Source organism: Aquila chrysaetos, chromosome 4, assembly GCF_900496995.4.
Source record: "Aquila chrysaetos chrysaetos chromosome 4, bAquChr1.4, whole genome shotgun sequence".
NCBI lineage: Eukaryota > Metazoa > Chordata > Aves > Accipitriformes > Accipitridae > Aquila > Aquila chrysaetos.
In genome coordinates this window covers 5,354,441-5,380,932 of record NC_044007.1, presented here as the reverse complement: position 1 = coordinate 5,380,932, position 26,492 = coordinate 5,354,441, and the positions used below count along the sequence as shown (strand labels likewise).

Genomic DNA, 26,492 nt, shown 5'->3' with positions numbered 1-26,492 from the left:
AGAACATTTTCTGTTCCTCTCAGGCTACTGCCACATTTTCCATTTGGTACAAGAGCTAATACTGATGCTACACCGTGTGTGTGTGAATTTGTTGGGTGAGTAGGAGGGGATGCTTCCTTCAAAATACAAGCTCTCCAGACCAGATTCTGCACACATGCATCTCAGTTTAAAGCCAACAAATACACCGAAAAAACCAAGTTCCACAGGACTTACAGAGAGCAACTGTGATCAGAATCTGTCCCAGTCTCTCAGGATCCACCATTTTTGTCTGTTGGGAAAGACGTAGGTGGTCTCTCCCACTCCCTGTTGATGGAAGGGGGTGGGAACACAATACCACATGAGAATAAAAAAGCAGCTTTACGGTGAACTGATATATGAACAGGAGTTAACAGGGTGGTGGGAAGGGAATGAATCAGCCAGTCCCAGTGAAGACAAAGAAATTTTTCAGACACTACCCTGGATCTCACCCACTCAGACACAGCATCTTTTCTTGGCCTCTGTGATACATCATGTCTTCCTCTCATAAAAATCTAGTATTGCAGTATCAAGAAAACCTATAAAAATGACCCTGCCAGGAGCAGATCAACTGATCCTACACTCAAGCAGTGATGTACAGTCAGTCCATGGGTGCCAAGTGAGCCCAAGGCATCCAGAATTGTTTGTGTATATATGAAGCCCGGACCAACACTGAAGTCTAGAAATTATGGAACCCAACCAAAGTTTGGGCATCTGCACTTCCAGAATTAGGGAAGAATTCATCCAAGATATGGAATAGGTAGAAATATATGGTCATAATCTCTCAGGTTATTTCAAGAACAGCATGTACCTATCTCACTCTCATGGTAAAAAACCCAGACTTGAAGTCTATGGAGGGGGAAGCAGGTTTTGGAATACAAAAATGGAGGCTATACAAAGGCTTAGAGGGCTCTTCTGGAAAAAAGTGCATTTGGGCTTAAAATCTGTGTAGTAAATTATCTGTTCTCCCCTTGGTGCAGGCAAGTAATTCCTCTCACTTTAATGGACAATTTTATGGCTGCTAATAACATTTGTAGCTAAGATAATGACAAGGATAATCAAATCCCATGCTTGAGGGCATAAACTGATTGCTGCGGGGGTTAGCAACGAAATCACCATCGCCATATATTGCACAGGTGTATTATGGGATAGATTTCCTTCCTCCAAAGTAGAAAGGCATTGGTGTCTGCCAAGATAACAGATTGGATGATTGTCTGTGTTATGGAAATTGCTGGTTTGTATGCATGGGATTTAGGGAAAGAGGAGAAACCTCTTTGTTTCAGCATGACAGAATTTGTGACCCAAAATGCAAAATGAGTGGGGGTTGCAAGATGCATATTGATGCCTGTTCTAGCAGAACAGCTCTCTTAAAGGCAAGTTCAGCCTTGACCATAATGAAGTCCACTGCCAGATAGCAAATGTTGCTGTACATTTAGCGCTGTACTCAGAAACATCCATAGAGTGTATAATCCCAGAAGCTGAGGGCTGGGAGAAACCTCAATAAACTATTATTTGACCTGTTTCAGGATGCTTGGATCCTCAGTCCATCACTTAAGGGTTACTCAACTCAACAGGCAGCTCCTGTATAGCAGCTATCAGCCACCCACTCCTAGGAACACACAGCTTGGAGGGACCTCAGCAGGTAACCTAGTCCATGAGGCAGGCTGAAGTATATCAAGCCCATGCATGTTGGACAACTGTTTAACTTGTTCAGATAAATATCTTACTACTGGCACTTTGGAGGTTCCTTACAGATCACGTTACAGCTGTTTTCACAGCGGACAATGAACCTACATCTGCCATGCTGAAGAGTAAACCTTGGGTATATGTGTAGAAAAAACTTACCACTGCCCTCTTTACAAAAACCTTTCACATATTTGAAGATTTTTATTATTCCTCCCTTCATATATTTCTTTTCCAGACTAAACCACCTTTGTCCACTTCACACTGAATACAGGTCAGGTTTTCTCTTAGCATTTTGATTTTTCTCTTCCTTCTCAAAACATGGTGTTCCCAAAACTGGACCCAGTTTTCAAGCTGAAGCCTTACCAATACCAACAAAACAGAATTAACTACCTTCTGTAACTTATATCCAACACTTGCCCGTTTTGAACAATTCAGACCATAGACTCATATTTAGACTGCAATCCACTTTATCAGCATGATGTTGCAGTACTTGCATCAAGTCAGTTCATATCATTTTTCTATGTGTACATTTGATGTCTCCTTCTGCAGTGTAGTACTTTGCACTTGTCTTTATTGAATTTCATCACATTGATTTCAGACCATTTATCAAAATCATTTTGTATTATGCTCCCCCCCTCCAAAGTGCTAGCCACCTCTCTCACAATTCATATGTGTACTCTCTGTTCTATCAGCCAAGCCATTAATGGGAAAATTGAATAGTACCAACCACAAGACAGACCCTTGTAAGACTGTACATGTTATGTCCATCCAATTTGACAGAAAACTAATGACAAATATTTTTGCATTTTTTTTGTCCTGTTGTGAAGTTATGTGGTGGCAGATTTAGCAGGAGGCAACTAGGTTTGTATTTTCTGCCCCACTTACAACCACCTGCACAGTCTATGTGCTTTTCACACGTGGTAAGTTCAGCCACAGTGCAACCTCTAGTCCACAGTGCGTGTGCATCCAGACCTTGCACCCACCTGTGGCAATTCAATCCAGTTTATGTTTTTCTACTGTAATTATGAGAACTCAATGCTATTATAATGCCACATACTTAATAAACATCACCATCTACTGCTCCCCCACTATCAGCTATCTATTGAAAAAAAAACAACCCAGAGAAGTCCAATGTGAGTTACTCAAGAAAAATTTGTGTTTGTTCCAGCTTGTCCCTTGTTATCCCCTAGGTACTTTCACGCTGATTGTTTAACAGCTTGGTCAAATATCTTTCTGAGTATCAAATTAAGGTTGACTGAGCATTAACTCCCCATGTTCTCTCCTGTCCCTTTTTTAAAGATCGGCAGCATGTTTGTTTTTCCCTGCAACAGCCACTGGTAGAGCTGTTCAAACAGCAGCCATAAAAAACTGGTGACACTGCTGACAGTGAACAGTTGCTGCTTAGAGAAGAGGTTTGATTCTTATCCAGATATTCAGCTGGAGACAAAATTGTAGGATGCACTGATAAGCCCTCAGGGAAGCAGGAACCTTCAGCAAAAAAGGACAAGATAAACTCACATAGATACCAAGCAAGATCCAAGACAAACTTCAAACAGCCTGTGTGTGTACAGAACCATTAAAAATAAGGCAGGAGAAGGCTAGTCCATACCTTGCCGCAAGGCAGGACAGTATGCATAGGTCATTCTTGACAGATGCTTGTCTATCCTGTTCTTCAAGACCTAGCAAAGAAGAGCCCACAGCCTCCCCAGGCCATGTATTTCAGTGTCTCACTAGTATCATTGCTAGAAAGATTTTTTTCTTTGTGGCCACTCTAACACTTCCTTGCTGTTGTTTAACAGCTTTTCTTATTCACCGTACCACACTCAAGTTCTTCAGGAACAGACCGTAGCTTTGGTCAGATTTGAAAAGCTCCCCAGGCTGGATTCTTTTCAAAGAGATCATGGAAATATTTTTTAACTGCTCATGACCCAACCTGCAGTCAAGTTTCAGCTAGTCATCCGAATCAGAACCACAGATGCTCAAGAGCCAGCAACTTCCATTGTGATACCTATCATTAGATACTCAGAGCCAAGCTTGCAACCCATGCATCTACCGCTTCAGTACCACCAGCCTTTACTGTCGCCTATCCTGAGAAAAGAAAAACCTCCTGAAACCTTTAAAAAAGAAATCTATGTCATACCAAAATGCCAGCAGCTGACCTACCTACATCATAAGGACACTGACTTCAAACATCATACAACAACAGCAATGAAGTAAGACTGAGACTTTATGAAAAATTATTTCTGGTGCCAGTCCAAGTCAAACCAGAGCTAAAGGCAACCCATACAGATTAAGCTATCACAAGCATAGGAGCAGTATGAGGGTTTCTAAATGAAAATATAATTGGGGGTGGTTATTTGGGAAGAAAAAAAAAATGAAGCCATTCTGAATCATACCTAGCACTTCTCAAGCATTGAAATAAACCTCTTGGATGTGCAGTACATTCATGAACTGACTTGTAATACTGCTAATTTGCCTCTGCTGGCCTACATCAGTAGGTATCAGCTTATGCTGTTTCCTCTGACTGGCAGAGTGCGCTCATTAAGGCAAACACATTGCTACTAAAGTCCTAATTGTTTTGAAAACTGCCCTTTAAATAACAGGCCTTTTACTACTGGGCAGGATCTGTTTTAAGAGCAAATCATGAGCTTAAGCTTTTGCTGCCAAAAGACTGGATGATCATGTATTTCTCTGTCAGACAAAAATACCAGAAAAGAATGCAAAAGCCGATAGGGCATCAGTACAGACTGAACAGCTACCATCTCCTTCCTCTTCTTGGGATGTTCATTCCTACAGGAAATAGCAAAGGAGGGGAGAAACTCTGAAGGAGAAAGTTTGAGAAGATCACTGAATTCTTAACATATCAGTTGAAAGGTCAACTGAAGAATTCAAGTCAAATCACTGGGATTTCCAGGTGCTTCCAATGGCACAGATCCAGTGTTGCTGTTTTAACTATCAGTTGCCTAGAACTAGCGTTATCTCATTTCTAACACACCTAAGTAATATTGAAAAAAAAAAAAACAAACCCCTGCAATGATAACTCATATTTGGTGTCCAGGAGGAAACAAATAGTAGATCAGGGACTTTTATGGAGGATGTGTCAGAGTGATGGTGGGTAGATCCCTTCAAACGTTGGGAGAGACTCTCACTCCCCAAATGTTGGTCCCCAGACTTCCACATCCCAAAATATGCTTTTTTCCTCTTTGGCAGTCTAGGGCAATCCAGGTTTTTTGACAGCCTAGTATATGTAACGATCCTGAATAATGCTGAAAGGGCATCCTTCTACTGCTTCTAGTCCTCAGCAGAAAATACTATATGCTTTATCCTGTAAGAAAGTCTTCTAAAACTCCTGGTCTACCTCTGGAAGCCCAAGAAGTTCCCAAAGGCCAGAAAAACTGTGGGGAAGCACTGAGACTTCAAGTCACCTCTGCAAGTATGAGGTGTTTCTCTGATGCAAGATTGTAATGGCGAGTTCAATCATCTTTATTTCATGAACAGTTTTAAAACATTTCAGATGCAGTATCTCCACATCCTTCCTGCTGCTGAAGTTCATTTTATTGCAGGTCCCCTAGTTTCCAGAGAAAAGTTAACCTAAGTACCAAACTGCAGATTTTTAAAAATTATTACAGCCAATAACACTACTTTCACTGAGTGAAGTCAGACCTGTTTCACCATACAGTCCAAACTATTAGCAGCTAACAGCAACTGTTCATTAGTTCAAGTAATGGAGGCCTAGACATTTGAAACAAGAGTATTTGACATCTTTTCCTACTGTGTCTGGTCCTGGAAAGTTCCAGATGGATGTGAAATGCAGCAAAGTGACAACTCAAAACTCCAGGTGGTCACAGGTTTGTTACAATAGTTTATTTCTGATACGGTTCCCATAGCAATAGCCTATGATGGTTTAAACACATAGAAGGAGGACATCCTCTCTAGAGGACATCAAAAGAAAAGAGTGGAAGAAATAAAACATTCCATCTGCACCCAAAACACCTCTGTAATGAGTTAATGGTAGTGTGCATCAGAAATTGCTGACAGTGCCAATTGCCTTGGGAATAGCTCTCTTTTATTTCTACCTTCCCTTCAATATGCCAAGAATATCCCTAAATTGGGAGTCTTCGAACACTTCCTCGCAGCTAATCTCCTGCACTATACAATTAGAGAGAGCTGCTGCAGGTTTCATTCATCAATCTCTGCCCTAAAGCTCTCTGTGAAATTTTCCTGTCTGAGAAGACTCACGCAGCTAGCAAAGGGAGCGATCCTCTTCTGTGACAGGAGAGCAAGGAGACAATCAACTTCCCATTAGATACCTTTTAACCCCACTACTTGCCTGCTTTTCTCTGAAGCTCTTCTTTCTTGCTGGTGCAGGGAATTGAAAGGACAATATAGTCTATTCCCTCCTAATCATCCTAATAAGTAACAAATACATGAGCCCTTAATAGAGATATGTCTTTCACTGACATGCCCTAATCATCTCCATAATGAAAGCAGTTAAAACTGATACTGAACCCTTTAACCAACTGATGACTGCATAAGCCTCTTGTGGCAATTGGCCAGACATTAAAAAAAAATGGTCACTTAACTCCTTAAAATGAAAAAAACTCCTAAGAAACTTAGGAGGTTCTTCCCCCGAAACAGAAAAGTAAGCGTACATTACACTTTAAAAAAAAAAAAAAGGCATCTCAGTGGATCAGTGGAGGTTCTTAACTGTCTGGCAGCAATGAAAGAAAGCAAAATAAATTAAAAAAAAAACACCAAAAAAAATAAATAGAATAAAAAGCATCAACATTCTTCGTCAAGATTTCTCTTTGCTTGAAGTTTAAGGTATGCAGTGGGCATGTAGTTTAGCCTTTCACTTTCAATTAGAAAAATCAAAATCAGTATAAATGCCAAAGTCAACATACACTTTGACTCCATAAAATCTGTTTCCTTCATTATTAAAAAAAAAATCTGAAAACTGCTATTACAGGTATTTTCCAGGAGTCGGTTTTCTACACAATACAGCTCCTTGCATTGTACAATTCATGTCAAATAATGGCCTGATTCAAAACTACTATGACTCAAAATGTTCTCTCCATTATTTTCATCAGACTTTGGATCAGGCCTTAATTTCTGGGGTTTTTTTTCCTGATATCTCCTAATCCATTGTACTGGATTTGCATGACAAGGTTTTGGTAGTGGGGCGGCTACAGGGGTGGCTTCTGTGAGAAGCTGCTAGAAGCTTCCCCCATGTCCAACAGAGCCAATGCCAGCCAGCTCCAAATGGACCCGCCAGTGGCCAAGGCCAAGTCCATCAGCGACAGTGGTAGCGCCCCGGGAGAACAGATTTAAGAAGGGAAAAAAAACTGCAGCGGGAGAGACAAGTGAGAACATGTGAGAGAAACAGCCCTGCAGACCCCCAGGTCAGTGCAGAAGGAGGGGAGGAGGTGCTCCAGGCGCCGGAGCAGAGATTCCCCTGCAGCCCGTGGGGAAGACCCTGGTGAGGCAGGCTGTCCCCCTGCAGCCCAGGGAGGTCCACGGGGGAGCAGATCTCCACCTGCAGCCCGGGGAGAGAGGACCCCACACTGGAGCAGGGGGATGCCCGAAGGAGGCTGTGACCCCATGGGAAGCCCACGCTGGAGAAGGCTCCTGGCAGGACCTGCGGACCCATGCAGAGAGGAGCCCACATTGGAGCAGGATTTCTGGCAGGACTTGGGACCCCATGGGGGACCCACGCTGGAGCAGTCTGTGCCTGAAGGACTGCAGCGCATAGAAGGGACCCACTCTGGAGCAGTTCATGAAGAACTGCAGCCCGTGGAAAGGACTCACATCGGAGAAGTTCGTGGAGGACTGTCTCCCATGGGAGGGACTCCACGCTGGAGCAGGGGAAGAGTGTGAGGAGTCCTGCCCCTGAATAGGATGGAGCGGTAGAGACAACGTGTGATGAACTGACCGTAACTGCCATTTCCTGTCCCCCTACACCGCTGTGGGGGGTACGTAGAGAATTCGGGAGTGAAGCTGTGCCTGGGAAGAAGGGAGGGGTGGGGGGAACGTGTTTTAAGATTTGGTTTTATTTCTTATTATCATACTCTGATTTTGATTGGAAATAAATTAAATTACTTTTTCCCAAGTCGAATCTGTTTTGCCCGTGATGGTAATTGGTGAGTGATCTCTCCCTGTCCTTATCTCGACCCACAAGCCTTTCATTATATTTCCTCTCCCATGTCCAGCTGAGGAGGGGAGTGATAGAGCGGCTTTGGTGGGCACCTGGCATCCAGCCAGGGTCAACCCACCACATGCATAGACACTCTCACCTTAATCAAAGAAACTGCCATAGCTACACCACCAACAATATCAGTATTAGTTGTAGCTAATCAAGTCACAGACACCTGGTAGGGTATAGGTAACCCGGGGGAAGGACTTTATCCATACATTTTAACTTGAAGTCAGTAGATTCCATAGACTATAATCCACAGAAGGTAACGAATTCAAATTAATTTGCATTGCAGCAATCTACGTATGTGAAATTTCGCAATTAGCCCATGGCTTCACTCAAAAATATCCACGAGCCAAAAAGAGATGAACAGGCCTGCTACACACAACAAACATCTGTTGCAAGTCCACAGTAACTTCTTAGTTCAACTTAGAAGCAGCAAGGACTCTTACTGATTAGTTCTGCATCACCAGCAAGCGTCCTTGCTAACATCTGTTACAGGGGAAGGGGATACTTCATGTGGCCTTTATCCGGATCCAGTCAAGGATCTTCAGTAAAATCCATAGAAACTGGGTACCTAAAAACCTAAAAGGCCTTTGACAGAAGACACATAGTAATAACAGAGATAATTACTAAGAACTGTATATGCTCCTTCGTGTAATAAAGGTCTAGGTTCTGCTATTATTGCATGTCAGAAGACCCAAGCTGCAGGAGTTTTCTAAAATCACTTTGAATTCATTATAGATCTTTGCCTTTGGTTCATCTTCACTGTTTAATCTGGCTATAAACTAATGCCATGTGGTCTGAAAGACAGAGAAGTGAGCTGTTTGGCAATTAGAAATAGTTCCCAACCTGAATCTTCAGAAACTCATTTTATCTTCTTGTCTCTAAATTGAGGATAATTTTTACACAGAGGTGTTGTGAAGATGAATCACCTAATGTCAGTACAGCATTCTGAATATAAAGTGCTGTGTAACTACAGCTCAAAGCCATAAGCATGGCTTTCAGCATTTATGAAGGAATATGATCTGGCATTGAAGGAACTAAGCACCTCAGCTCAGATTGCCTTCAAGAGAAGACAACAGCATTCTGGTCCTTGCTTTGTGCCAGACCAGCAGCGTCTGTCCCAAAACCCATGGTGTCCAAAAGGCAAGCTCTCCATTAATAATTTTTTCTTTAGAGCAGGCCTCAGAGTTCTGATGCTGTTCCCAGAGAAAGCAAAGGGGTTTTTAATCTTTTTAGTTGAAGCAGGCATAAGCCCATAGCTATCAGCTAAACTTCTTCCCTTATTCTTAGTCTAGAACACCTCTTCTCCCTCCCAATTCCACCCTGTAAATTTCTGCTTGCCATCCTTGTATCAGCAAGATCATTTTCTTCTTCAGCTAACTTCTTTCCCATAAGACTCACCAACACCTCTAACTTGTAGCCTCGTCAGTGGGTAAACACAGATATTTCTATGCTGACACTTGCAAAGGTACATAAATGGTTTTACTGCATAGAAAAATAATCAGTAAGCAAAGACCATATAGTGGAGAAAATGGAATTTCAAAGATCTTCGGGTTTCTATCTCAAGAAGAACAACATAGCCCAGGAACTATTAGAGCTCAAGACATGGAAAAAGGAAGATTCAGAAAATCATAGAACATACAGCTGATAAAGGCTTAAAGAGGTCAGCCAGTCCATCTTCCTCCCCAAAGGCAAAAGCAGCTGTAATTCAACCACTCCTGACAGATTTTTGTCTAAACTCTTTTTAAAATGCTCCAACAATGGAGATTCCACAGTCTCCTTATGCAATCTCTTCCAGCACGCAACCACCCTGACAGGTGGAAAGAGTTTCCTCATGCCTAATCTAAATCTCACTTGCCTCAGTTAAAGAAAGAAGTTATGAATAGTTAGGAGGAAATGAAAGAGCACCAAATCCTAAAAAACTACAGGACAGTAATTTCTCAAGCCTGGTTATGCTAAGGAAATCTGCTGACACCATCACCCAGCTGAGTAGCTAGAGGTTTCTCAATGCTTCCCCAAAACTGTTTTCAGACTTTTACTGGATATTGCATTTGCACTGCCAGTAAGCCCTACAGTGGGAAGTAGCAGTTCAGCATCAGTCTGAGCTATGTTTTTGCCTTGCTTATCAGTGATTTTTAAAAAACTTTTGCTACTGTGCCTCTGGCAGGAATGTGAGGTATCATTGCAAAACCAGTTTTCAAGAACTCAAGAACTGTTTCTATGAACATGTGAGCAAAGTAGCCACAAAGACCTCTCTATGTTAGCAGAACACTATTTTGGATATGTTTTTTTTTAAATCTCCATGAGACAAAGAATATAGTGTGAGAAGATCTTGCAGAATATTTTAGTTATGCAGGGGAGCAAAACCCTATGCACAGTTCATCTTCACGCAGCTTGCTGAAGCTGACCTCCTCCTTGCCTGGGAGATACCACCAACAGATATTCAAATCCTGATCATCCAGTATTCTCTGCTGAATCTTCAGACCGTGTGAATGAATAGATTCATTACTTCAGTGCATCTACAAGCAATCTTGCTCTCTACTTTCATGTGAGTTTATTAATAATAGAGTGGCTTTCATCTACTCTGTGCTTGTTTGGGTTTGTATATGAGATATGACCTTCATGACCCTGGAAAGTCATGAATGCAGCAGTTAATTGACCAAAGCATTGGTATCTTTATTCTCTCTCTTTCCCTTTTCATGTCTTGTTTTCTTCCTTTCTTTTCTTTCTTTCCATTGCAAATTGTCCATCTGTCATGATTCCCTACTCAAAGCTTTTCAATGAACTGCCTTTAAATATTATAATCCATCAAAACCCAAGAGCAGACTCAAAACAACAGAGGCTGGTCTTAAAGGAGGAGCAATACTGACAAAATAATTCACAGGTGAAAACACTTATGTCTTTTTCTAACTCAAATTAGAGACATCACAACACTACCAGCTTGGTATTTTTATACCCATTTTACAGAAGGGTAAAGTGATGCAGAGAAAGGATACGGAGACTTAACTACTGTCTTGAAATGTATTTAAGTATGTGTTTGCTTAGCTCATTAATGCAGGTTCAAACTCCCTGTCAGGCCACTGTCTGCCAAAAGTATGCAATCTCCTCATCTGGACATAGACAGTTCCTGAGTGTTTAGCTACTCACTAGCCAAACAGCTGTCAACAGGTGGATATTCCGTTCACCATTACAGGTATTGGACCACATTCTTAAAAAATATCTTGTCTGTGTTCACCAGGATAGTTCAGTCACTGCTTGTAGTAGGTTTGAAATTGAAAACAAAGGCCTAAAACTAGAAAAAGAGCCTAGCAATTGACAGTACACAGTGTCTTAATTTTTTTCCCCTTACAGTCACTTCTCAGGAAAAAATAAATAAATAAAAATCCTCAATCTGTTTGTTGTTTCAGTTCATTTTAGGGTGACATAAACAGCTTTCAGTTCTTTACATTCTGCACAAGCCTCCAGAAATATTCAGTGTTTACTAGAGCTTGGTGGTGTTAAATCAAGTATGACTATCACCCTTTAAGGCCTAAACGATGGAGCGATATGAATACCAATAACACATTTTGACAGTGTTGACACCTGCTTATATAGAAGCAGTTTACTCACTCTTATAAACCTGTAGGAAAGGGCACTGAAACTTAGTAGGAATCCTAGGAACTACCTTTTATTTTCAAAAGTTGGTGTTTTCATTCATTGTATCCAGCCTCTTGATGAACTCTGTGGCGTATTCTACAGTGTATCTCATAAAAGACAAGTAGCTGGATGGAGAACTTGATTAAATCACTCTCTAACATCATTTTGGCTGTGTAACTGGAAATGGCTGTGTAACTGGAAATGGATAAGAAATGATACTAGCTAACTCTGAAGTAAGAACAATCCCAAAATAAACTCAGCAACTGGTGAGAGCCAAAAACAGCTTATTACTTCTTTTTGATCACCTAAAAACTTTCACAGAATTCAAACATGACCAAAACTTCGTGAAAGCTGAGTATTTTTCTGCCGCTAATGGATTTTAAGAGCAGACTCATCGAATGTTGCAGCACCTGCGGTTGTCAATTTTTTCTGGTTGGGTCAGGTTTTTTTTAAAAAAAAAAAGGAAAAAACCCAACATTGCACCTGGAGAGTAGGAAAAAATGCTGTGTGGCAGGTGAAGAAAACTGTTGCCATTTACTTGATCAGCCCTGGCTTCTTCGTTCAGTACTCAGCCTGACAAGTGAGCAGCAACCCCCGTCACCCTCTAGTAACAGCCAAAAGCCAGAGAGCGGAGGAAACGTGAGAGCTGACCGAATCTCAGCGCTCCGCCTCGCACGGGAGGCTTTCAGTTTTGCCCCCTCCCTTCCAAACAGGTCTCTATCGAGGTGTTTTCACGGGAAGCAACAAGCCGCGGAGGTCGCCCGACCGCCGAGGGGAGGCCGGCGCTGGCGGCGGGGAGGCGGCGACCGGCGCGGCCGGCGGGAGCTGTCCCTTCAGCACCACCGCCCGCCCCGCCCGCCCCGCCCGGGGCCGCCCGGGCAGCGCCGCGCTCGCCGGCTCCGGCGGCGGAGAGGCGGTCTCTGCCAGGCTACCGATGGCCGCCGGGTCGTGGTCCGTGGCCAGCGATAAACGCCTTTGATCCAGTTAAAGCCACGGTAGTTTAAATCAACGCAGCGAAGAGGTAATCGCTTCAGACGCGTTGCCAGCGCGGCGGTATCGAGGAGAACAATTAAGTTGGACATAAACGAGTCCGCTATCGTACGCATATTGCTAGGCTTTGCGGTCCGCTGATTCCTATCGTGCTCCTCTGAAGAGAAGTTTTGTGGAGAGAGATGTACGACTCTAGATTAGGCAACGAAGGTTTTTATTCACCCCGCTTTAAAAATCAGCCTGTGATGGTTAGTTAGACGCACTTTTGCAGGAGCACCTACTGACTACGGCACGTTCACTAACGCATAGACCACTGCATGTGCTTCTTGAAGTCTGGCTGGAAGGTTTCAGCAGGAGAAGGAACTGTATGTGAGAGCGTACACACAGTCAGATAAAAAGTGAGAACCACCACAAAAGATTAATATGAACATTTAAGATCACTGCCCTGTGCAAGAAACAGAGAGAAGAAATCTTCTCTTATTTTCCTGAGAAGTTAAACATAGAAAGTCATTTTTTTCCCCTCTGTGAACCAAATTATTATAGGATAAATAAGAAATTAAAGAAAAACCTTCCATGCTCACTTTTACAGACTACCAGTAGATCAGATAACATCACAAGCTACTTTAGTACTGAAGAGATGATACGCAAAATAGAAGTGCGTTTGGCAAGATGCGGGTAGTAACTATTAATAAACTTTTGAAAGACGGATCACATATCCTCCTGCAGCAGAGTTTCCCAAATGAACAACCATTAAAGAATGTCTGTCTTTCTGCACCATTCTTTATTATCACTCTTCCTCCCAGTGGTTCCCCGTTGCTATACACATTTTAAATTTAAACAATTCTGACATCCCAAAGTGCCCCTGCCTACAGAAATGCATGCTATCCTCTGCACGCTGAGGTGCTCCCAGCTTCCTAAACAAATCCCAGCTCTTTGTAGGAGAAAATGCTGAAGCTTCCCAAGCAAGTTGTACTTGTTTCCAGGTAAAATACAATCAAAACAGCAAACTACTGTAAAAACAGCCCTTTCTACCTGTCACGACTGAGCTTAAGAACGCAGAAAGTATTGCAGCCACCTCTTGAGGCAGGAGTATAGGGCACCGTGAGTACACAGGCGTGTGTGTGGAAGCCTTGTTGTAATCCAGAGGGGCATGACAGTCTGGTATTCACTTTGTACACATAAACGACAAGAGACAGATCGAGGAAGAGAGGATCAGTGACCAAAGGAGGAAGGAGAGTTCTGAGAGCACAATGAACAGCAGGAAATCTACATCACCAGCCAAAGTTACATTCTACTTTATATTCTATAGCCTATTAATATATACATTTTATATAAATATATCTAATAACAGAAGAGGAAATTATCCCTTAAAAATCTTATCTTTGTAAGGGCAAATAGGCTTTATGCTGTGAGATGGTCTTTCAAAGGAAATTTTTTACTGCCCCAGGTATAATATAGTCAAACACAAACATAAGTAGACACTGCTCAAAGGGCAGCGGACAGCTCGTTCTGCTGAAAACTGTCAGCATCTTCAGGTGGCAATGTGCAAATTTCTTGTAACAAGCCCTAAATGGTAAAAAGATCGAGTCGTCCTGTGTTAGTAAGAGAGCTAGTCTTTCATGTCCTGTTCAATATAATGCACTATCAAACAGCCACTGAGCTAGAGGGGTCTTTTCAGATCCCCCCAGATGTTGGGGGGAACATCTAGAAGTGCTGGGCAAAGAACATTACCAACTGCCTCAGCAAATGCACCTTAATGAATACAAAACCAGGAAGAACAAACCTGCTCACCAAGCGAAAGCCAGAGTTGTAGCACAGTTCTGCGTGCACTCTGCAGCCTCTAGTTACCGTGGTATTTATTTTTATGGCAGGGAAGCAAACTTTATGTGAAACGCTTGGCTTTAGCTGCAGGAAGCAGAGAATTACAAAATGACAGCCTGTGGCTGTGTCCACTAACTGTCCCTCGACCGTCCTGGGAAATGGCATGGCTGAGAAGCTGGGCAGTGCGGCTGTGACAGTGGGCATCGTTTTGCCTGTCGGGCCGTGTGCCCACAAAGAGGAGACGCAGGCTGTGACCTGTTGGCACATCAAACACTCCAGCCGCAATAAAAACTTCAGGAACGTGTTGGGAATGCCCAGGAGAGGCCCCGCGATGGGACCGCAGCTGTGGGAACCCCCATGACAGCCCTTGCCAACCCGAAACAAAGTTTGCAAAAGCAGGACTACGCTTGGCTACATCAAGGGCTTTCCCAGCTGACCCAGTTCCCGTGCCCTCATCGTTTTCATCCTCATCCACTGCCTTTTGCCTAAGTTTTCCCCGTGTCTCTTAAGCTAAGGTGCAAGGAGGAGCACGGCAACGGGGCCTCCTTCTTCCTGAGGGGAACCCCAGGAGAGTGTCTCCCCGCCTCTTCTCCTCCTTGCCACCCAAGCCACAGCTCGATGGTAGCCACCTGGCCAGCACCAATCCCCCCACCAGGCCAGCCCCACTCCCCTCCAGTCCCACCCAGGGGACGCAGGCTCCATCTCCAGGGGAAGAGGTGCGGGACACGCCAAGTCCAACAAGTGCCCGTGAAGAGCAATGAATTACATAAGACGGGAGGAAAGCCAAAAAAACTCATGCAGCGCTTAACCCTTTGCATGCCACGCCCCCCCTGCCCCGCTCCCTTTCTCCCAACCAGGGGGGCTTTTGCCCCGGCCCTGGCCCCGGCCCCAGAGGGCCTCCCCGAGGCGAGACACTCACCGATGGTCGTGATGACCGTGATGGCAAAGTAGAAAGAGCCGGCGAATTTCCACTGGACGCCGGCCCGGTGCGGCTCGGACTGCATGATCACCAACTCCAGCTGCCGGTAGTCCTCGCTGGTGATGTTGTACTTTCCTTTGAGCCGGATCTCCTCGGCTTTGAGTTTCTCCTCCTCCCGCATCTCGTTGTCGGACTCCAGGGCATCAAAGACGGCGGCCCCGACCAGCAGGTAGGTGAACGTGCAGATGATGAGGGACAGGGTCCGCACGTTCTGCCTCTTCATGGCCGCCAGCAAGGGGCGAGTGAGGGGACCATGTCCCCCCCTGGCCGCCCGGGGATCCGACAGGCCGCAGCAGCCGCAGCAGGGGGGCAGCTGCCGGGGGGGCTGGCGGCGCCCGCCGCCGCCGCTGCCGCCGCTCCGGGGCAGCTTGCGCTGCGGCGGCGGCCGCTCTCCGCCCGCCTGCTCGGGCTCCTGGGAGGAGGAGAGGCACAGGAGGCTGCTGGAGCGCCGAGACCAGGTGCCCTGGAGCCGGGAAACTCTGCGCAGGACCTGCCCAAACCAAGCCGTCCCAGTGCGCAGGGCCATCCAGGGCACCCCAGCTCCTCCCCAGCACCGAGGCCAGGGGCAGGGGGTCCCCGCCGCGGGAAGGGGGCGCTGGGCGGCGGCGCCCCGCCGAGGGGCCGGCGGCCCCGGGCCGGAGTCCTGCGGCGGACGGGTCCCCCCGCGAACTTGGGGCGGCGGCGCGGGGAAGGCTCCCCCGCAGCCCGGGCGGGGCGCGGCGGGGAGGCGGAGGCCGCCGCCGTCCCAAGTTTCTTCAAGCGGCGCGGCGGGGCCGGGGGGGGCCGGGCGGCGGCAGCGCGCCCATCCGCGGGGAGGGCTGGGGGGGGGGGGGGGGGGGCGGCAGGGGAGGGCGCCCGGGCTCCGGTCGTCGGGGGCGGCCCGCGGGGGCCCGACCCGCCCCGGTCCCGGCTGCCTCGGGGAGCGCCGGCCGGGCGGGTCGGGACGGGCTGGGCGCTTTATTCCTTCCGCCGCGGTGCGAGGAGGGCGGCGGGGAGCCGGGCTGCTGCAGGTGGCCGCGGCGCGGGCAGCGGAGCGGCGTCCGGCGCGGCGAGGGCGGCGGCGGCGGCGGCGGCGGTTGTCAGGCGGCGGGCGGGGAGTTGGGGGCAGCATCCCCGGGCGCGGCGGGCCGCGCCGCCGCTCCGGCGGGAGGCGGGGGAGCCGGGCCGCCGGCGTGGCCCTGGCGGCGGGGAGCCAGCGCCCCGCAGGAGCCGCGCCGAGCGGGGAGGAGCGGCGCGGAGCCGCCCCGGCCGGCGGGCGGGGGAGGCGGGAGGGCAGCGAGGAGGCGCCCGCCGGGCGAACCGGCAGCCGCCGAGCACCTGCCCGGGGCAGCGGCGGGGCGGGACGGCGGCGGGAGCTGCCTGCGGCCTCGGGCTGCCGGGGAGGAGCGGAAAAAAGCCGGCGGCTTCCCCGGGGAAGAGAGCGGCCCGGGAGCGCGGGGAGGGGGGACTCGGCCCCAGGCGGACACAAAGCCAGAGATGAGAAAAATTGGAGAGGAAAAAAAAAAAAAAAAAAAAAAAAAGGAAAAAAGGAGAAAAAAAAAAAAGCTACTTTCACGGCTGCTCCCCCGGCGCTCGGGGCTGGGGCTGCTTTATTTAGGATGATTTTAGAACAAAGCCGTTAAGAAAAAGAGCAACCGTCCTCCTCCTTCTCCCAAGCTCTTGACATCATCTCGGGGAAAATCGAGCCCGCGCCCCTCAGCCATCGCCTGCGCGCGTGTGAGTGTGTGCGAGTGTGAATGTGTGTCTGCTCCGGCGCCGGCACGGGAGGCGGGAGCTCGGCCCGGCCCGCCGCGGGGAGCGGGTTAACCCCGTCGCCGCCGCCCTGTCAGGGAGAAGCCGCGGAGCTTCCCCCGGAGCGGCTCTTTCCCGCCTCCCCCGGGCTTGGCCACGCCCCGGCCGCCGAGCGGGGCCGGGCGGTGGCGGTGGCGGCGGGGCGGGCTCTTGGCGTTCCCTCAGGGCCGGCCCGGAGCGGGGCGGGCGCCGGGCGTTCCCGCCCTGGGGCCGAGCGGCGGGTAACGGCCGGGGCAGGTGGGCTGCCCCTTCCACCCCCCCCCCCCCGCCGCAGCCCGTGCTGCGGGCGGCAGCGGGCGGGACGGCGCACACGGCCGGGGCGGGCTGCGCCTCAGGTAGCGCTGCGCCCGCCCCGGGGGAGCGCGGCCCCACGCTGAGGTCTGCCTCGCACAGCACAGCTCCGCGGACCACCGCCCCCCTCCCCCGGCTCCGCGCACGCACGGCCGTAGACGCACCCAGCTTCACACACCGCGGGCCCCACGCGCGCACACAGCTCCACGTACCACAGCTTCACATCGTGCCCTCACCGCTCCACGCGGACGCAGCCCCACGCACCCCAGCTCCACGCACCACAGCCCTCCTTCTACACACACACGCGCAGCCACGCGCACCACAGCTTCACATCGTGACTGCCCCCCTCCACACACAATGCAGCTCCGCACGCACACTGACCTCCACACACCACCCAGCTCACCACAGCCCCACACACCACAGCTCCACACACAACCCACCCTCCACACACGCAGCCACGCACGCCACAGCGTCACATCGTGACCTCCCCCCCTCCACACACACACAGCCCCACACACGCTCTGACCTCCACACACCACACAGCTCACCACAGCCCCACACACCACAGCTCCACACACAACCCACCCTCCACACACGCAGCCACGCACGCTACAGCGTCACATCGTGACCTCCCCCTTCCACACACACTGACCTCCACACACCACACAGCTCACCACAGCCCCACATACCACAGCCCTCCCTCCACACACACACACACAGCCACGCACACCACAGCGTCACATCGTGACCCCCCTCCACACACGATGCAGCCACACACACACACAGACCTCCACACCACCCACCTCACCACAGCCCCACACACCACAGCTCCACACACCACAGCTCCACACACAACCCACCCTCCACACACGCACGCAGCCACGCACACCACAGCGTCACATCGTGACCCCCCTCCACACACGATGCAGCCCCACACGCACACTGACCTCCACACACCACCCACCTCACCACAGCCCCACACACCACAGCTCCACACACCACAGCCCCACACACCACAGCCCCACACACCACAGCTCCACACACCACAGCTCCACACAAAACAGCCTTCCCTCCACACACACACGCAGCCACGCACACCACAGCGTCACATCGTGACCTCCCCCCTCCACACACACGCAGCCCCACACACGCTCTGACCTCCACACGGCTCACCACAGCCCCCCCCAGCCCGCGGCCAAACACACCACAGCATCACACGCACCAGAGCAGGCCGCGCAACAAATAGCCGCGCGCATACTCCACAACCACACCACAGCCGCCCGCGCGCAGCCCCTTCCCCAGCGACAGCACAACCTGCCCAAGCACAGGCACACTGTGAAGCCGAGGCTTCAGACCAGGGCCCTTCCCCACGTCCTGCCCAGCTCCTCCTGGCACACCTCTCTCCCACTTCACCATCAGATTTTCAGCAGCAGGCGTTACCACAGAAGCCTGGGGCTGCTTTCATGTACGCCCTGAGACAACGCCATCCCTTCTGGTGTCGCCTTGCCCCTGGTAACTGTAGGCCTCCTCCTGCATTAGAGCTGGGATTTTCAACGTTACTCAATGAAGGCTGAGCTGCTTCTGACTTCTCTGAGCCTCAGGTGACGTTCCCTCGTTTTAGGTCTTTCTCAAATCCTAGGACCCCAGGGCTTGTTACTGTCATCCTCCATCGCTAAAAGCAACTCCATCTATTTCACTCCTGACTATGAATTTTCTAAGGCCTTTGGATGCGCTTCCTGGGATACAAGGGGGCAACGGGAACCCAGCGCCTCGCAAATGGATCAAATCTGCAGGCTCAGAAGGCAGTCTCCGAGGCTGAAGCCCTCTGAAAGGTGTACCTCAAGCTGAGCAGACAAAACAGGTCACAAAGCCGTTTGTGAAACTCTTGGACGCAGGGAGGAGGAGGAATTCATTAATTCAGCAAACAAGGTTTCACCCAGGGCAAATTCTGCATCACATCACCTCAGCATTACCAGAATCATTACAGCACCACGTGGAGCAGGAAGGTCTCACCTGCTGAAGGAAGCCTGTACAGAACAGCAACAGGGGGAAGGAGGGGAAAGAAGGAGAAAAGAGGAAATATCTGGTTTCGATCAACTCCTTAAAAATAGAAGTCTGATTGCTGTTGCCCATTTCTGATTCCCCAAGGGAGAGCAGGAGAAGAAGAAGAATCTATAAATAGCTTGCAACACAGAGAATCCTATAGCAAAGTTGCTGGGAAAGATCAATAGCATGATTCAAGGAGGGCTCCAAATTACATCTCAGGGGAGGGAGGTGCTGAATGGAATTGATAAATGAGTTGCAAATGCTGTGTGTGTTGTGTGTATCTAATTAACGGAGGGTGACTGGGATCAATAGCAACGAAGGAGCTGGTCTAAAAATAGCGCTCGGGCAGGGATTGCAACCTGCGGGCAACAGCTTGGATGGAAATGTCCCCTGGAGTAATTAACCTTTAGCTGGAAAGTGGTGGTTAGCGTGGGATCAAAGTGGAGCCTGTGGGCAGCTGGGAAGGGATGAGGTCTCCGTGGAACTTCAGGGCACAAAGTAGCGTGACAGTCATGGAGGGTATAGGCACGGCCATGAGCTTGCAGCCTTCCTCTGATCAGGCTGCAGTGTCAAGCTGCGGATTGATGTAGTGCTTTCTGGAGAAATAATCTGAGTATTAGCATTTTGCTGGGGTTGTGGAACTGGAAGTATTTGTAGTTCTGTGTACTTGCAAAGGTTTCAACATTGCTTAGAGAAAAATCACAGTCATTTTTTAAACATCAATTTATGTCTACAAGAATTTGGGTTTTTCTTCTTTTATGCTGACCTTGTTGCCGAGAAAGCATCCACCTCTGAGAACCAGTCTTTGCTCATCCAGACTCACCAACAGAAGTCCATATTTGAACCACAGAGCAAATAACGTCCAAAGAGACGTGTCCCTCAATCCTTCCATCTACAGCAGAGCAGTCAAGCAAACTTCAGGGAGATTGATGTTGGACAGGATGATCTATGGCTCAGCTCATGGGCTCTTCTGGAGCACCAGGCTGAGCTGGCATCACCCAAGTGAGAGGCAAAGACACATACACCCAGGAACAGAAAGTTCATTGTCAGCCTGAGTGCAGGATTGGGACCCAGGGTGTACGGCATGACTGAAAGAAAAGGAAACCATAAAGATGAAGAATCTAGAAAATATATCTTTGTAAAGCTGGCATGGAAAGGATTAGAGGGGTAAGGGATGAGTGAAGAGCTTTTCTCTCATATAGATAGAGGTGGCTAAAAAGATCTTTCCTGGCCAAAAGTTTTCTCCATAAGGTTAAAAAAAAAAAAAAGTCTTTTATTCTGTTGTTGATAGACCTACTGATTGTTGATAGAGCTACTGAAGCAGCAAACCTTGTTTAGTCACCAAAAGGAAGGTTAACTCGAAGTGTCAACAGATTTCTTAGCTCCTCTCAGTTTAGCCTAACTTGAGGGAGAGCAAGCCAGGCTGGAAAACAACCCTGAGCTGTGTAGTGGTTGCCCTGGCTGCTGGCAGCCGTGCTAACCCAACATTTCACCTACTCTCTCCACAAAAAGTCAACGAGAGTTAGAAGTCTCCCACACTCAAGGTAAGAGTGTGTGGGTGCTGTTGTGTTATAGCAGCTCTCCTGTTTTACCTTGAGTTCACTCTGCAACGAAAGCAAGAGCTAGCTGCAAGGCAACTGGCTTCCGAGTTGCTTTTGTGGACCTCTCCAGTCGCTTCTGTTGACCTGTCGAGAGGTGCTTCTTGAGAGAGCTCTAATGTCTCTCTCTGCAAGAAGGGGCTGAGAGCTGCCAAACCATGAGCCATCTTCCAGCTGAACCACAGGAGTCCCAACAAACCAGATAAGGAAAAAAAGCCCCCAAACCAGAAAAAATAACCGAAAAACATGATCAAAACTAGAAAGAAAAAGAGCTAACCTATTTATTTTTCTACACAGGTTATCAAGAAACCATTTTCTTGAAACAGTGGCACGAAGATGGTCAGAACGGCAGTTCTGGTTCAGGGCCAAGGTTCATTTAGCCCAGAAGTTTCTCTTCTGCAGAGGCTGTAGCAGACATGAGGGAGAAATGCAAACAGAACAAGTATGTGTGATTCTTTTTCAGGTCCTTAAATACTCTCCCAACCTCAGACTATTTTAATTCAGGGGATTTTCTGAGCCTCACTTAGTTGCTCTATTAAGTGACCCATGATGGATCTTTCTCCCAAGCACTTGTCCTCTCTCTTCCTGCATCCAGCTAAAATTTTTGCATCCTCAGCAAAAATTCTCATCCTCCCCTAAGGAGGAGTTCAATGGACCTATTCCTTAGAGCAGGAAGAGCACTCCCTTTAATTTGTTCACACCAGGCTTCCTCCAATGGTCCCCAGCCCCTGTGCTGGAAGAGAGAGCAAACTGTGCAATTTCTCCATGCCACTCATGGTTTGGTAGAGACTTTGAAGTTCAAGAAGGTAGCCCCATTTTTGACCACTGTACCCCATGCAGGGGCTTAATGTGACAGCTCTGTGTGGCTTCCCCATCTGTCTGCCACGGCAATAAAGAGTAAGAGGCTCCTTGTGTACAGGTGAGCAAGGCAGAGGTGTAGCCCTGGCTCACTTTGCCTTATAAAGTGTCTCTGGCCCTTTGTGGGGTTTCTTTGAATTACTACAATAAAAGATCCATACGAGGCATTGTCCTCAATGGGGCTGCATGCCCTAAGGAAGCAAAAGATACGTATCAGCACCTGATGGCTGCTGAAATTTGCTGTGGATATTCTTTTGAGTGACAATAGGCAATTATTCGTGGAAGGTGGTCCCACACAAGGAGTAGTTGTTGCCATGCTGTTCACATGAGAGGAGTGCTTCAGATCTGTAGCAATTCCAACACCCAGCGAGACTGGCAATGCATAAGAAAAACACTGCAATTTCAGTGATTAAGAATATCTCACCAGAGGTACCCCATAAAAATTCATCCCTGCAAGTCTACAAAACTCATTCATTAAATGATCTGACCATGAATGAAGACTGTCCTTCACAATGCAGCTGCAGCGCCAAGGTAAATGTTGCAATTTTAAGAACTGGGAAGTGTGTCTCAGTTTAAAAATGCAATGCCTGACTCAAAGCCTATCATAGCCGTATGTATCAGCTCTGGTGGCCTTTGGATCAGGCTATTATCAAGAATGCGAGGATTATCACGACAAGTATTAGAGACTGGATTGTAAGGAGCCAAATTTCCCGTTAGCTTCACAAGCTTTCTTCACGTCCTTTGCTTCCACCAGCTGTGTGCATTTGCACAGTCACGGAAGTGTTTATGGACCATGGACTTACTTGGCTGACTGCGAGAGGAAGCCGAGCTCAGGTTACTAGGTGAATACACCCGTGTCCTTAAAGCAGTAGCTTGGAAAAATGATGGAGGAGGGAACCTTCCCTGTGCAGCTGTCGTTTTAGTCTTTGTACCTTTTTCCCATTGATGTTCAAAGGATTGCAACCTCTGTTGCATACGCTGAGGCAGGTATCAAATGATTCAATAGTATTCGCTTCCTCAAGCAGTGTTTATGCAGAAGAAAGTAGAACAGGGGACAGATGCTTTAATTCTTGCCTCCATCCCCCCTGTGTCTGCAACATGACAGTCCTCTTGAAAGTAATCAGCAGTGACAGAAAACATGCACAAAAAGTCTCATTGACTTAGGGAGAGGGTGCTTGTGTGAAGCAAGTTCACACGTGGGAGAAAAAAGAACAGGATCAGACCTACGCTTTGTATTTTTCCCACACTCACTAATATTAAATCCACCTAGGTGGCAGGAATGTGAGCATCTGGTCCAACCTAAATAGTCTCTTCTGTTCTATTTTTATATTCATGTATAATTTTTATTCTGCAGAGCTTGTGCATGGCAGAAAGGGTGAGTTCACTTCTCAATATACAAGCCGAAGGTCTCTTCCAGGACTGCTGTGAAGGATTTGGAAGATGTTTCACTCAAACACAGAATTTATATATAGGCACAAAGCTTTCATTAAACATGAGCAGCTAAGGGGACAGCATCAGTCACTGATGGTAATGTATGCACGTCTTGTAGGCACACTATAGAGGAACAAGCTGCCTTGCAGAAATTAATACAGCAAAGGTGTTGATTATTGATGCATTTGTTACTGAATTGACTCCGCCTAAGTTTCCAGAGCCAATGTGACTTCCAGATCTATTTGTAGATTACCAAATGCTCACAGTGTGACTGTCGCTTTTGCATTTACTGCAGCAGATGCCTCAATGTAATATTTGATGCGTACTTTAGATGACTACCTTGTGTACCAAAACTGAATAACCCTGAATAAGAATAAGTCTTTGAGAACCTGGCAGAGTAGAAAGGAAGATCCCTGTACTGGTACAGCCTTCTCCATCATCACCAAAGGTAATGGAGCCACAAAGATCCAGAGCGCTGCGAGAGATGTCTACCTGTAGCAATGGGTACTGTGTTTTGATGCAACAAATTCTGAATGAATTTGTGGAAGTGTGCATTTTGTTAAAATCACCACTGAAGAAGGAAATTAATTGCTTAGGGGGCTTCCTGGCTAGTGCAATAAGCTACAATTGTTACTAATGGAATGCCGCTGTAAAGGGAAAATAGGAGCTATCATGAGTATTTGCTGTAGAATTGTCTTGTCCAGAAGAAAAGACTCCATATTGCTTGGAATATTTAAAATAAGGCTGAATAAAATGTGCTGATTTACCTTACTTCTCTGTGTTGACTGCGTGAGCAGCAGAACCTAGCTTTTATCTCCTTTGAATAAATGGTTGATGTATACACATCCTTTTTATTTGAAAGAGATTGAGTGGGCTCTTCCACACCTCCTTCTGTTTTTTTCCTGTTTGAGGACACATGAATACACTCACTCTTCAGATACCTCCATAGTTTTCAGAGTGCATTTTGTTCTAACATTTTTTCTGGCCTCTCTTCCCATCATGTATGACCTGACCACCTCCCAGTAATGGAAAAACTGTTTCCAGCCAACATTTTCCTCCTGCATAAACCATTTTTCAGGTAGGGAACAGAGAGATTTACCAAAGCCATAGAGAAAGCATGTGGCAGGTGGGGTATCCAGCTGCAGCCTTAGTCTAGATCTTCCACAAACGAAGATGGACATCCTGTGGGGTGTCCCCACTGCTTCCACTGGCATCTCTTGCAAACCTATCTCAGTGGTCCAAGGCGTGAATACTCCAATTGTGGGTGCACCTTTGGGATGTACCTAGAACAGACTAGGGCCAAGCAAGCCAATCTGTTGTAGAGCAAGTGGAAGAACAGCATCATCCCTTCTTCTCCACGGACGTGCTGCAAGTGTCAGCTTTATCTCACCAAAATCAGGCAGTGACTGGACTAACTAGTAATTAAGAAATTGATGCTAAATATTGTTATTACTGTATCTGACTGTGTTGAAATGGAAGTAAGAGCATAGCAATAGTTTAAACCCCAGCTAATTCAATTACATTTAGCTGTGCCAGAGCCTCTTACAGCTATTTTCCAAAATAAATTCCAACCTGTACATACACACAAGGCTAAACTCTTTCTTTGAAAGGAAGATTATAGTTTTACTTGTAGAGATCAAGCAGGATATATACTCTAGTGAAAACCTTTCCTGAGAAACTCAGAGTCAGGGCAAAGGCAGTACCATCTCATGGAGAGAATTTCCCACCACTTCATATTATCACTTATTTTGAAACTGGAGGAGGGAGGGAAAATGAACCTTTAATAACTGCCCAGCTCTAAAATCAATTTCAGTGCTCAAGACAGCTTGTAAACACACAATATGCTTTGAAAAGGATTGATGCTGAGGAAAGTGAGGTGTACATTTTCCTGCTGTTGAAGTCAAATAAAGCTTTTAAATAGCTTCCATTTTCGAGGATGTGTAAATGGCTATAGTATTAACAGCCTTCCTCTGGTTGAAGATGAGGGATTTGATTCTCAGCTTTGTTACACACATTTAAATCAGGAGTAACCCACTGAGAATTGACCTGGTGTACATTTGTTATGAGAAAAGAATAGGACAAAGACTTGTATACAAAATTTCTAACAAGGACATAAATTATGATGATTTACACTTTTGGGCCAGGAGTTGAGAGTCCTTTAAAACCACAATTGATTGATGAAGCCTCACAACATGCCTGTGATTCAGTAAGTACTGTGCTCAGTTTGCAGGTGGTTGCTCTGAAGCACAGCATTGTTATATGGTTACAAGCTCAACAAATGAATTAGTGGCAGAGTATGAACCAAATGCAGGTTGCTATATCCTAACTGTCATACAGCAGTACTTTGGGACAGCATTTCTTCCTTGTGGTTGCTTAGTACAGGCCAGTCTGACTGACTGAATAAGGTTGTAATAATACCTAAACAGAGTGAGACTTTCTGTGGTTTTGTCTCTCTTGGCTACCAAAAACGGTGAGTTAGGATTGTCACGGTGCTGCTGCCTTTATACCTGCATGGTGTCACATCAGTCCAAGACCCATAGCTTTGCTTAACAATCCATGCTCCATTTCAGTTGCTGAGGTAGGAGTTGAAAAACTATGCTTACTAGTAGGTTTAGAGATGCCCGACTGCTCACCAGGTTCAGCAGGGCCATCTTGAAGGACCAGCCAAGACTAGGGATGGCTGCCACTGATGGCTCACAATATACATGTGCAAGACAGAAAAGATCAGTGGTAGGGGCAGAATGCACAAAAAGAGCGAAGAGTATGACAGTGATGGTTGTGATGCAGCTGATCTAACCTAGATGGGGGGAAAAAGCAGACTGGAAAGAAGGTGTGGGGGGACTGAGCAAGGAAGCGGACAGAGGAATTAGGAGCTGAGGATGTGGGGTTAGGAGGGAGATGGTTGGTGCAATCAGCCATTTGGCACTAGGCAGAAAAAAATTGCAGTCAGAATTGCAGAAAATGTTTATCAATGTCCACTTCAGCTGTGTCTGCAACTTTTCCAGCTGTCTGGAGACTCTGGCTGAATTGTCTTGGCATTTTTTCTTGAAGGCAACAACGTAGAGGAGGGAACAGATAGCACCCGCATTTTAGTTTCCCCAGGGGGGCAGATAGTCTGTCATGCAGTGTTCAAAATCCAGGGGATTCTTGG

The 26,492-nt window shown here is 47.4% G+C and overlaps 1 protein-coding gene and 1 long non-coding RNA gene across 2 annotated transcripts in view; one reads left to right on the top strand and one right to left on the bottom strand.

Moving 5' to 3' along the window:
* The window catches only part of KCNK9 (potassium two pore domain channel subfamily K member 9), an 89,213-nt gene extending 72,830 nt beyond the window's left edge, over positions 1–16,383 (bottom strand). Inside the window, exon 1 of the mRNA XM_030012757.1 lies at positions 15,267–16,383. Within this exon, the coding sequence (XP_029868617.1) occupies positions 15,267–15,852 (586 nt within the window). The 5' untranslated portion in view covers positions 15,853–16,383. The remainder of the gene's footprint in view (positions 1–15,266) is intronic.
* Positions 16,384–18,447: 2,064 nt separating this feature from the next.
* LOC115340765 lies at positions 18,448–24,112 on the top strand. Its single transcript, XR_003923163.1, has 2 exons — positions 18,448–21,494; positions 23,265–24,112. It is a non-coding gene; the product is annotated as an uncharacterized LOC115340765 (long non-coding RNA).
* The last annotated feature ends 2,380 nt before the right edge of the window (positions 24,113–26,492 follow it).